Consider the following 12,342-nt stretch of genomic DNA (forward strand, 5'->3'; position numbering starts at 1 on the left):
CCCCTGGAAGCGCTACTGTAAAGTGTATGAAAAAGGCTCCATGTAACAGAAGGAAATCACAGGTGCTATCATGTTTTACCTGGCTAAAGACATGGTACCAGTTTATACTATTTTAAAAGAAGGTTTAAAAAAATTATCAGCGTGCTTGACAAGCAGTATTTTGATACCATCCCTCATTTTTTTACCTCAAGTTGCCATCATGGAGCTGTATGTGAAATGCAGGGCAAAGGTTCAAATAGAGCCGTCACATGCAGAGTATTATGTTTCCTCTCTGCCTCTGATGCTCGATGCTGCAGACCCACTGTGCTTCCAGAAATCCATACATGTTAACGTAGATATTAACTCTGGTTCTCTAACACAGCTTCTCCTCCTACTCTGCGGTCTAAACCTGCTCACCCTCCAACGTGCCTGAAAGTATGCAGAAGTAGTTAAAGGGCAAAGTGCAAGTAGCAGAAGTTTCAAAAGAAATGTTGAGGTTTTCCATTTATTTCCGTGGGACCAAAAAAAAGCAGAAAAGGCTGAATATTTAAAAAAAAGTATAAAGGTTTGAAATATAAGTCAGAGCAGAATGTCCTGATTAAGATGAACATTGTAAAAGTTTAACAGCTGAAAAAGCTATACTGAAGTTGTAGTGATTCAAAAAGTTTACGGAAGCAACCAGAAGAAAAAGAGGCTCTCAATAGTGTGAATGCTTGTGATGCATTCCTTATTATGCACACATGCACTGTTGCACTGATTTGAAAGATTGAGAATTTGACCAACTAAATGGCTTAAACTGAATATAAAAAAAATAATTGGAAGACACTAAGGAGGCTGGCAGTGTGCTGATATATCAAGTTTTGTTTAAATTGTATTTTCAAGTTTTGTAATAAAGATGGGCAAACATAGACCTCAAGTTTTGGATTAAAAGACTTTCTGATTTAAAAGTCTTTTTGTCTCTCATCGTTTGGAACTTAATGCAATTATGTTACTAGAATGTTACAGAATAGGTCCACGGCATCGACGTGGCGGCATTAACAGGGCAGTGAGAGACATAGTGGTAAAGTTCACACACAGGCAGATCCAACATTACCGGTGTTACTATAAACTCCTGTCAGTACCAATTAAAAATAAACTCAACTAGCCTCAGTTCTGTCCTCATATAAAATTTATAAAAAAACATGAATTTCTCCCAGTCAAATTAATGGACAACTGCACAATATTTGTTTGCATTAAAATAATGTTTATAAGGGAGTCCTTTTCATGTACTTCTCTCCATGATTTCAGTGTTTCTATGATGATCCCCATTATGGATGATTGTTGATGTAAATAATCAAAAGATCTACATTTCAAATCGCCAATTTTTTAAACAAACCAACAGCAGCAAAGCTCTAATTGATGGAATCAAATAAATTAATCCTTTTTTTTTTGCAATTGAAAGCAGGAGTCAAAATGTGTCCAAGACTCACCAATGATCCAGAGCTGTAGTTTCCCTGCCTGGAGTTTCTAAAGGTTCTCCTGCAGGCAGTCAGAACAGAGCCTATGGAGTTTTATGAAGGAATTAAATAAACTGAAAGCAACTGAATGAATATGATTAAATCTAATTTAATTGAACTGATAGGCAAAGACAAAATTGTGCACAAATAGGAACCATAAATGAGGAACATCATCCAGTTCTGCTTCAAAAAACAGCCGAGCAGGATGTTGGATGACAACATAACGAAAAGAAATGACAAAACACTTAGTTTCCGTTATCTCAACAGAACTACACAAACTGTGAAACTTCCATAAACTTCCCATGAATGAAAGTGTGGTTGTAAAACTGTTCTTTGCACACACCATCAACAACCATCTAAGGCTGTGGTTCTGCAAGCTTTTACTACAAGTACCACCTCAGTAAATACTACATTTTACAACATACCATCATTTTTCACAGACTTTAAAAAAGACTTTGATTTCCAGATTTGTGTTTAATATATTGAAGCAAAAAAGAAACCAAAACTATCATTTGTTGTTCAAAGAATGCAGTTTTTGATCACTCTGGTAAATTCAGGTTAAATATATATAGTGCTAATTCACAACACATCATCATATGTTGAAATGCCACAGACTAAAGTTAATATATATATATATATATATGTATATATATAGTTATCATGATCAGAAGCCATTATATTGAGTGACAAAGTTGAAGGTTTCTGACAATTGTAAACTTAAAATTTAACATGGCTGCCTTACATTTAAATGTCACTGACAGGGAATACCTATACATTGTTTAACAGGGATTTAGCTTTAATAATCTGATAGTGGATTTAATGAAATCATTACATAAGTCATAATTAAAGGAAACATATCAGAGACTGTTAACCTACATAGAAGATGCAGACAGAGGTGTTCCTTCAACCCAATACTTTTTGCCCTGTTTATGGAACCCCATTGCACAAATGATCAGAGAGGTATAAACAGGTATGGGGGATTGCAGGATAACAAAAGAAGCCAAATGACCCCCATTCCAAAGGGGATTTTCTAAAAAAAAAAAAAGGCTTTGTTGGTCTACTGTATAAAGCCCAAAAAACTCAACTCTATTTCTGACATTTTGCATTGAAAAAGTTTCCTGGATGGGAAGCGAAACATCTTCGAACTTGAAAACAAAGTCCAGTGGATTGGGTTTTTTTTTTTTCAGAATGACTATGACCTGGATGACTGAGAATCTTTACCAGCATATCAGAGAGGACAAAGATGTTCTTATTGGAGCTGATCATCACAAGGAATGTCCATATGCTGATTAGTTCTTTTAACATTTTGTCAAGATTTGGTTGTGGTGCGAGGACCCAAATGCAGAGACAGGGAGGCAGAGGCTTATTGAAGTGTTTTCAAACAACTGAAGCAGAAATCCAAAAATCCAAAACACATCCAACAAGAAAAAAGTTTAACCAACCAGAAAACATGGAGACATCAGGGGGGAAGACTATCAAGAGGGGGTAGACAGAGTTGGAGGAAGTTTGACAAAGAACCAGCACTGAAGAACTGCACAGAGAGAGTATTTATGGGAGAGTGAGACAAATAGAGGACTAACAAGGAGATTAGGAGCAGATGTGAAACAGAGCAGAACAGGAAAGGAGCAAAGGAAAAAGGAGAACACAAGAGGGCAGCAGAGGGCAACAAATAAAAACCTGAAAACTGAAAATAACCAGAAAACACAACAAAATAAGAATTAAACCACTAAAACTAGAAAACAAGGAGCGAAGTAAAAATGAATACTCAAAAGAAAACATAACAGAACCAAAACTATGACACATTTACGAATCTAAATAAATCCATAATGATTTTGCTAATCCTACTAAAAAAAGGACTATAATTATATATTTGAGTTCTCAGTTTGATTTGCACAGAAGTCAAACTCTCACTTTTAATTATCAGCTTTCTGAAAACATTGGTAAAATTAATCAATTCAAATGGAAAAAGCATAGGAGTAAATACAGGCGTAAAAATACATATCATAACTGCTAATTTTTGAAAAATGAAATTAAAAGTATTTAAACCGCTGGTGATTGATTTCAATAAATGTTTTTTAACCAAATTGAGATGGTTAAGATGCATATTCTACCCAGGCTGCTGTCTTAGTCAGTCTTTAAATGGGTAACCTCAAACCTGAATAAAACAGATTCATTTCAACCTTTATCAAGGAAAAGAAAAGGCACCGCAGCTCTCTACAAACAATGGTGCTATGGCTCTGCATTGCCTTAAATATTGTTACAAAACATCCATCCGTCCCACGTTCCAACACACTTATGTCTGTTGTCGCGAGGTGTGCTGGTGTGCTGGTGCCTGTTATTGCAGAACAGTACAGTGCAGTCCTATCATGGAGGTCAAATTGTTGGATCTGGAGCAGAGTAGGTCAGACAAACCATCCCACTTAATATTTGATATGCGAAATGTAGAGTGCAAACATTTTAAATATCTACCACAATATTGCTATGACTCTAAATTTGAGTCATCAGATTTTAGCATTCCTACCTGAGGAAATTTGGAAACCTTCCAGCATTTTACAAATTCTTTGAATTTAGAGAAGCAAGACTTTATTTAGTGTTTGTCATTAAAATGATTTAAAAAATCTATTCTTTCCTTGTTAAAACTAAATGGAAAAATATGCAAACATGAAATTAACAGAATTGGATTGATAAAATGTATGCAATAAACACAATGTATTACCTCTAGCTTCCACCAGTGGACAGAATTCACCTGGAAAATTCTTTATTCCTCGCAAAATGAAGCAAATTAATAAACAAAGATCCAAAGCTTGGAGATTGCTGTAGAATATGTGGGAATGAGTCTGCAGGTCCCTTTCACATTTTTTGTCACTGTACTGAGATCTCCCCCTACTGGAGAAAAATTATGACTGCAATCAGATCCCTCATCAGGTTAAATATTAACTTTTTCTTTTTGCTATTTATTCAGGATTGGGATCCCAAGTTAGGAAAGGTCACATCTACTGATAGCTGGTAGTAAGACAGCTATTGAAAATGGCTGAATAGAAAACCCCTAATAATTTTCTGGAAGATATGCCATCTAAAAGGGGAATATCTTTGGAAAAAATAAATGTGGTATTACAACCTTAATTATAGTCTGTTAAGTTTCTTTTTTTTGTAGGTTTTTGGCTTTGACTTAACGGCCCACGATGGAATTTTTAAAAAAACAACAGAAACAGGATTCTTATGCATCCCACTGTATCTCATTTATTTCTGATCAATTATAACTCTAAACCTTTAGATTTACCTTGATACGCTTTTAAAATATTAAAAGAAAGATAAAGTTAAACATTTCATAATTAGCAGATCCCATTGGTTTCTATAATCAGGAACTGAAAAAAGTGCCTTGAAGAATTCCAATTTCCATTCTTTGTAAAATATATCCCCTATCTTCACTCGTATATCGATCATTATACAGGATTATTGCACAGGGTGTTTACATTGTTATTTATATAGATGGATATTTATATATACTTATTGCATTGGGTGTCAAATGTAGAGAAACAGGTTATTGCAAAGGGTATCAAACGGTAAATTGCACATTATATATTGCACAAGTTGTTGCCGTTGTACTGTCATGTTGTAGAGTCTGGTGGCAGCAGCATATGTTACTTGAACTGCATAGAATAATTAATAAACACAGTTGTGAAATTCTTAGTTTACAGTATATTTAAAATGTAAGTATTTTAGTAGGGTCCATTTTGCTTTACTTTAATTCTCAGAAAAAATTCCAAAATATAGAAAATAATGGATATTGTGTGAACATTTTTTCACATAACTACAGATAACTTATTTTTACACAATAACTATTACTGCACTATAAAAAGTCAACATTTTAAAACTTTGTTTTGAATTTAAAATGTGTGAGGCCATAATCAGTAACATGAAAATTTTATTTCAGTTTAACATGGGGAAAAAGTCCGAATTCTGACTTTTTTCTCAGAATTCTAACTTTAATCTCAGAATTCTGACTTTTTTTTTCTCACAATTCTGACTTTAAACTCAGAATTCTGACTTTTTTCTTAGAATTCTGACTTTTTTCTCAGAATTCTGACTTTAAACTCAGAATTCTGACTACTTTTCTTAGAATTCTGACTTAAATCTCAGAATCTTGACTTAAAACTCAGAATTCTGAGTTTAAACTCAGAATCTTGACTTTAATCTCAGAATTCTGACTTTTTTCTTATCTTAACTTTCTTCTCATCTATTCCCATCTGATTGAGTTTTATGAGTCCTTCTCTCCATAAGGAATCATGTATCCTATCATCATTATTTCCTTCATTTTTAAAGTTTTTCCTATATATCCTTACTGACCACTGTTGTTAATCCACCTGCTCTAAAGCCACATTGATAGTAATTAATAAAAATGACCTTTTATTTCCTCCATTCCTTTGCTTAAATCGGATGTTAATGTTGTGGGTACCAAACTACCTGTTCCACCTGGAAACTTTGGAGCCGCAGGCAGGCAGGCAGGCAGGACGCGCTGCATGCTGGGAGGAACCAAGCAGCTGACTGACTCCACCTTCACCTCCAGCCGTCACACACCGTCCAGCTGGCTGCTGCTGACCCTCACCGGACACCGCTGCCTTCACACCGAGCCATGGACCCGCGGTGCCGCTTTCTAATGGTGAGCCTCTCACTGTCCGGGTCCGGCGGAGCCGGCTGGAGGAGCTAACGGGATGCTAGCTTCGGGGAAACAGGGTGGTTGTGTTTGAGTTTAGCCTTGTTCTATTCATATCTGCTGCTTAATGAATTGGACGGGTCAGAATCTACCGACTCTATCTCTTTATAATATCCCAGCCGGGTCGGAACCGGGCGTTTGTGACGTAATTCTGTTGATTATTGTCTTAGTCCACAGCTTAGCTAAGCTAAGCTAGGCTAGCTGGAGTGAAGCAGGTGTTCGGCCTGTTAATTTAATTCTTCCGCTGACTGGACGTGTCTGTGTCCGGGGCTGGAAGTGTCCGATCACCCACATCATGATCATTAAACCCCCGATCAGCATTCAACCTCCGCCGGCTGGGAGCCTGATCACCTGTTAGCTCTGTTAGCATGTTAGCCGCAGCTAGCAGCTAAATAAAGTGTGAAACAGTGAGTGATGAGGAGGGACAGACCACCTAAAACGGTCGGTTTGACGTGAAACAGGCAGGGATCTTCTACTGGGCTGTGAGGAAAGTTCAGGTAAGCTTGTTCTGACATCGATCCGTTGCTTTCGGTCCCTATCAGCTCTGACACGACCTCAGATTAGTGTCTACTTCTGTTCTGACATTGATTTTGGGACGGGTTTGGTTCTAGTTGTGTTTTTCTGACACTGATCTGTTGGAACAGTTTCCACGTCACCGCGGGACTCTGAGGTATTTCCTGCAGGTTGACTAGTCTTTCTGGCCCTGCAGGTTTGTGGTCCAGCTCAGCTCCAGGGTCACACCTGCTCTCAGGTGTTTTGGCTCCTCCCTCAGCTACAGTTCCTGCTTTGATCCAGAAACGGAAGTTGTTCAGAGTTGGAAAAAGTAACGAAGAAAAAGAGACTCTTCTCTAAATAGTTGATGCAACAAGGAAGAGTCTGACTGGTTGCTGGTTTGATGAATGAGGACATGTTAGAGGCACTGCCATTATTGACCAGGGTGGGAGGGGAGTTTGATACAGACCTCCAGTTGAAAAGGTTTTAAACTAAAACTGAGGTCCTTTTCAATTCAATTCAGTTTATTTATAGGCACATTACAGTTTAACCAGATCATACAGTCAAATTGATTCAAAGTTTTCTATCTAAGGAAAACTAGTTTATTGCATCAACTCATTGCCTCCAATGCAATCCCTCACACTAAGCATGCTTTTAGCGACTGTGGAGAGGAAAAACTCCCTTTTAACAGGAAGAAACCTCCAGCAGAACCAGGCTCAGTGTGAGCGGCCATCTGCTGAGGCCGACTGGGGTTCAAGGAGACAGAAGCAGAGATACAAAAAGCAGCTGTAAAAGGCGGCCCCGTCCAGGAAACACACAGCCAGGCAGACGAGCTCTGAGCGAACTTCCATGTCAGAGAATGAAGAGAGCACATCCAGCCAGTCACGGTCAGAGAAACAGGACTACACTGGAAAAACAGGCTGATCTCCAACATCTATAAACAAGGGTGTTGATGGCAGCAGCACAGCTGATGTTTCTCTCCAGGATGGAGTCACGGCCGAATAGGAATAGACGAGGCAAAACTACTATGAGAAAAAGCAGAGAGAGCATAAGGTTAGAGATTGGACTAACAGATTCTGCAGAGATAGAATGAAGCAAAATGATGAAATAGGGGTCCTTATGTCCTCCTGAAGTTTAAGCCTATAGCAGCATAACTATAGAGATATCTCAGGATAACCTGAGCCACTCTAATGGTTGATGATTGTTGAAAGTCAGCAGCTTCTTATCATGAATAATCCTGAAGGTCTCGTTATCAGAACAGTTAGTAGGTTGCAGTGAACAGAGCAGCTGCTCCTGTAAGGGTCATGATCCATGTGACACAGACGTTTAAATCCCACAGAGGAGCCGTTTGAGGTAAAGCCCAGAGGTGACCCTGACTGCTTGTTAGGTCAGAAGATCCAGTGATGTGTGGCTCTTTTTTTAATCTTGGTTTAATTTGGGTCTCAGCCAGGCTTCCAGGTTCTGCTCGGGATCTGAGCTTCACACTGATTATTTACCTTTTGGGTTTAATTTCTGTTTTCTTTCTTTCACTCCGTCTTCCAGGTGTAGCAGAGGCGACCCACTGGATTATGGAGCCAGAGGTGATACGCATGTACTCGTCCTCGCCGCCGCCGATGGAGGACGGTGCGGAGGAAGAGGACGATGAGTTTGGGGATTTTGGTACCTTCTCTGGCGTTCCAAACAGCATCAGTTTCTCTGAGTTTGATACCCCGACCAGCTTCGACCAGAGCCAAGCGTTGACGGCCACCTCACCGCCTGAGGTCCAGGGCAGCAAAGGGGTGGTGACCATTGAGCTGTCCAAGGCCAACGGCATCGGCCCCATCGGTCCCTCAGAAAGGACTGAGACGAGAAAAACCTCGTCCTCCTCACTGGACTTTTCTGTGAGTGAGCCTGCTGATTGCAATGGTGAGGACACAGAGGTCCTGACTAACGGATTTGTGACCTTTGACCTTCAGGGAAGCCCCTCTGCTCAGAGATCTGTCCACTCTCATACTAAGAGACCGTCCACAGAGGACACAGACGGCAGTCTGGAGGACGGGTTTGCAGACTTTGCTTCTTTTTCCAACTCTGCAGAGACAGAGGAGCACACGGACAGTTCGCCGGGGCCCGCCGTCCCCACAGGGGACAGCAACGGGGACCAGGGAGCGTCCTCAGAGGGAACTGTCAGGGACACACACAGAGACGAGGCCCCGGCTGGCTCCTGTAACACAGACCGGGGCCCGGACACGGACTCTCTACAAACGGACCAAGACGTCGCTCCTGAGCCCTCAGATACCGTTTGCACTAACGACCGTCTCTCCTTGGACGGGACGGAAGCCGACGAGGACGAGTCCAAAGACCTGTCATCTGACACGGCTGCAGATGTCGAGGCGGGGCAGTCGGACGAGAAGAGCTCGGAGACGGAGACGTCGTTTGGACGCCTGCTGTCCACAGACGCCCTGGAGGAGTACGGCGATGTCAGCACCACCGGCTCGGTGCCGTCCCCACCGCTCCAGGGGGACACGGCCACCCCCGCTGAGGAAGAGGAAGACTTTGGCGACTTTGGCGATGCCGGGTCGTTCAGCGGTCCGGGCTTCGCAGACTTTGAGCACGTGGAGATCCAGAAGGAACAGAACACATCGCAGGGTTCTGATTCTGCGGCGGAATGCGCAAACATGGAGCAGGAGGACGACTTCGGAGACTTCAACTCTCCTGAATGCGTTACCTGCGGAAACGAGGGGGAACATGGGGAGGAGTTCACAGAGTTTCCCACCAGCGAGAGTTTTGGGAATTTCAGCTCCGCCAAAGACGGCGAGGAGGATTCTGGTTGGAGCGCCTTCGGAGAACAGCAGAACCAGAACCAGGAGCAAGAGTCCTGGGCTGCCTTCAGCACCGCGCCGAGCGTCACCACCGAGGTCGGCACAGAGGAAGAGTGGGATGAAGGTCCAACGCCTGCAGTTAGTGAGGAGACGGGCAGACCAGAAACACAGCCGGTAAGAAGCAGGGCTTAATCTGGACCCTGGAGGCGGTCCTAAAAGGTTCTGGGTTCTCCCAGAAATACATCATGTCCAGTTTAAAGGCTTCAAATAGTTAACATCACTCTAAAAGATGTTTCCTTTGACAAACGGGCCTGATTTGGTTCTGTTGGGATAGTGGGCGGACCAGGAACCAGGCAAAGTATCAGTAAATCTGGGCCAAACCAAAACAATCCAGCTTCAGTCTGTGGGAATTTTTAGCTAAAGTTCAGTTTGTTTGCTGGTTCTGGCTCGTTTCAGGTGCTGAAAAAGAATTTTCTCCCATTTAGAACTGAAATGGTTCCAGTTCCTGGTTCGGCCCCAGCTGTTTCTGGAACCATTAGAATTCTGAGCTGGTCCAGTTTGTTTGAATCATGCTCTGTTTAAAAGAGAGTTCTGTTCAGAAATGAACACCTGCAGGCTCCTCCCACTAATACATCACCTGAACGGTATCTCAGGTTAACTCTTTCCCAGCTGGATTAAAGGTTCCAGTGGCTGGCTGTGGGCGTAAGCAGTAACATGACCAGCAGGGGGAGGCGCTGCAGTCATTTAATCGGGTTAATTTGCTAAAACGGTTTGCGCTTTGGACTCATTACCATCAAAGAGTGGCGGGTCAGATCAGTCAGGAGCCCACAGAACCACATCACCAATTCAAGCAGCTGCTCTGATTCCTCCCCAGGTGGCGCTGTCCAGCCGTCTGCAGGGTTTGTTTCTCAGCAGCTTCCCGAGCTCCACCCAGAGCCACCAAGTGGAGGACCAGGTAGCGACCCTGAAGGTCCTGCTGGAGCCCGGAAAGGTCCAACCGGATCCTGATGGCGAGGAGGAGAGTTTGAGAAGCAGCTGGTGAGTCGATTTTATGAAGTTTCCTGATCTGATGTGACGTCATTTTGTGAGGAGCAGCCGTCAGCGATGCGTCCCTCTCACCGTTTTCGCTGCAGGTCGACGCACGGCGACGTCTGGACGCAGCTTCGGGACGTCCACGAGGCTCTGGGGCTTCGGTACCAGTGGGGGGGCTCGCACTGTAACAAAGTCCTGCTCTGCTGCCTCGGCATCGACACCAGAAACATCGTAAGTCTGTCCTGGAGGATTCAGATATTCTAAGTGTTTAAATCTAGTTGGTCTTTGTTTTGTTTCATAAGTCAATCAGTTTAGTTCTGATTTCTTTGTGTGGTCTGCATTGGGTGACCTGGTTTCCATCGCCTTGGTGGAAAACGATGGGCGTCACTGTAAAAGTTGTGGTTCTGATGGCAGCAGAATTTGCTCTAGATCTCAGCTGTATGTGATGCTGCACCACGGAAGAGGAAGTGAGCTGATTAAGATCCCTGACCAACAGGAAGTGGAGCTGTGGGGCTTCCTGGTGCAGGATCAGATTTCTGGGAATGGTTCCTCTTGGGGTTCTAGTGTTGGATGCATCTTTTGTTGTTGGATTAGTTCTTTTCCTAGTTTTAATTGTTTTGTTCCTCCTCCAGTTGTTCACGGGACAGCGGAAGCAGCCGGTCATCGTGCCGATGTACGCAGCCGGCCTGGTGAGTTCAGCCCATCCGCTGCTCTGCATCCAGAACCTTCAGAATTCCATGCTGGGTTTGCAGATGATTGACTGGTGTCGTTTTCAGGGGATGCTGGAACCGACCAAAGAGCCGGCGAAGCCCGTTTCTGCCGCAGAGATGATCGCCTCCATCGCTCAGACGCCCCCTGCAGCCGCAGAGAAAAGCTCCTGCCCGTCTGACCCGGTGCAGGTGGGTCAGCACGCTGAGACCGAGTCACTTGCTGCCCAAATGATCTGGAATGATAGCTGCCGTGTTTAAAGTGTTCCCTGTTCTTCCAACAGGAGGCGCTTCCTCCCATCCAGTTTGACTGGAGCAGCAGTGGCCTTACCAACCCGTTGGATGGTAGGTGATCCAGCTCCCCCGCCGTCTGTCTCCCTCCCGCCGCCATTTAACCTCGCAGCTCCTCAGAAGCTCCTCCGTCCGACAGACGGCTCAGTGGAACCGGCAGAATTCAGCCTGAGTTGAAGGGTCCTTGTTTCTGTGCCGTTTTCCCTGTGAGGGGATTTAAAACAATAAAACAAAGTTTCCAGCTGCTCCTTGGGCTTGTTCTGCTCCAGCAGCGGAGACCGGAATGTTCTTCATCCTCTGAGGACGTTTTTTGCTCCTCAGTCAAACCGGTTCAGATAATCAGATGAAATCCAGCAGCTGAGCAGAACAAACCCGCCCCTCTTTTCAGTATGGTGGCATCAGCATCGTAATCTGATCATTCTGATGGTTGAGCCGCTGATGGGCCTCCTTGCTTTGCTCGCTGCTGAAGCTGAGATGCTTGAGCTGATCTGAGGTCAGCCTGCAGCCGTCTGTCATCAGTCTCACATGAAGCCGACTCTGCTGCATGACCGCTCTCTTTCTCTCTCTTTCTCTCTGTCTGTCTGTCTGTGTTTACCTCGGCCGTCCAGCCAGCGGAGGCTCGGCTCTGTTAAACCTGGACTTCTTTGGCCCGGTGGAGGATTCAGGCTCCAGCAGCTCAGCCTCCATCCCAGGTCAGCGGCTGCTCACCTTAACCTCTCATCCATCCCACCAAATTAATCACAACGAGCATAAACTCTTTTTTTTTTTTTTTTTTTTGGAATGAGAACCGGTTCAGACGTTCCTCCTGGACCAAGTCTGAAACCCTGCAGCCA

At 43.4% G+C, this 12,342-nt stretch overlaps 1 protein-coding gene across 4 annotated transcripts in view; it reads left to right on the plus strand.

Moving 5' to 3' along the window:
• The first annotated feature begins 6,007 nt into the window (after window positions 1-6,007).
• aftph (aftiphilin) overlaps window positions 6,008-12,342 on the plus strand; it is a 17,481-nt gene continuing 11,146 nt past the window's right edge. Inside the window, exons 1-8 of one of the 4 annotated variants that reach the window (XM_015393841.1) lie at window positions 6,008-6,135; window positions 8,224-9,653; window positions 10,354-10,517; window positions 10,613-10,742; window positions 11,144-11,200; window positions 11,288-11,410; window positions 11,500-11,563; window positions 12,118-12,201. In XM_015393841.1, the coding sequence (XP_015249327.1) occupies window positions 8,250-9,653; window positions 10,354-10,517; window positions 10,613-10,742; window positions 11,144-11,200; window positions 11,288-11,410; window positions 11,500-11,563; window positions 12,118-12,201 (2,026 nt within the window). In that variant the 5' untranslated portion in view covers window positions 6,008-6,135; window positions 8,224-8,249. The remainder of the gene's footprint in view (window positions 6,136-8,223; window positions 9,654-10,353; window positions 10,518-10,612; window positions 10,743-11,143; window positions 11,201-11,287; window positions 11,411-11,499; window positions 11,564-12,117; window positions 12,202-12,342) is intronic. The other 3 variants (XM_015393842.1, XM_015393843.1, XM_015393844.1) reach the window with 3 other exon arrangements.

Source organism: Cyprinodon variegatus, unplaced genomic scaffold, assembly GCF_000732505.1.
Source record: "Cyprinodon variegatus isolate N-32 unplaced genomic scaffold, C_variegatus-1.0 Scaffold659, whole genome shotgun sequence".
NCBI lineage: Eukaryota > Metazoa > Chordata > Actinopteri > Cyprinodontiformes > Cyprinodontidae > Cyprinodon > Cyprinodon variegatus.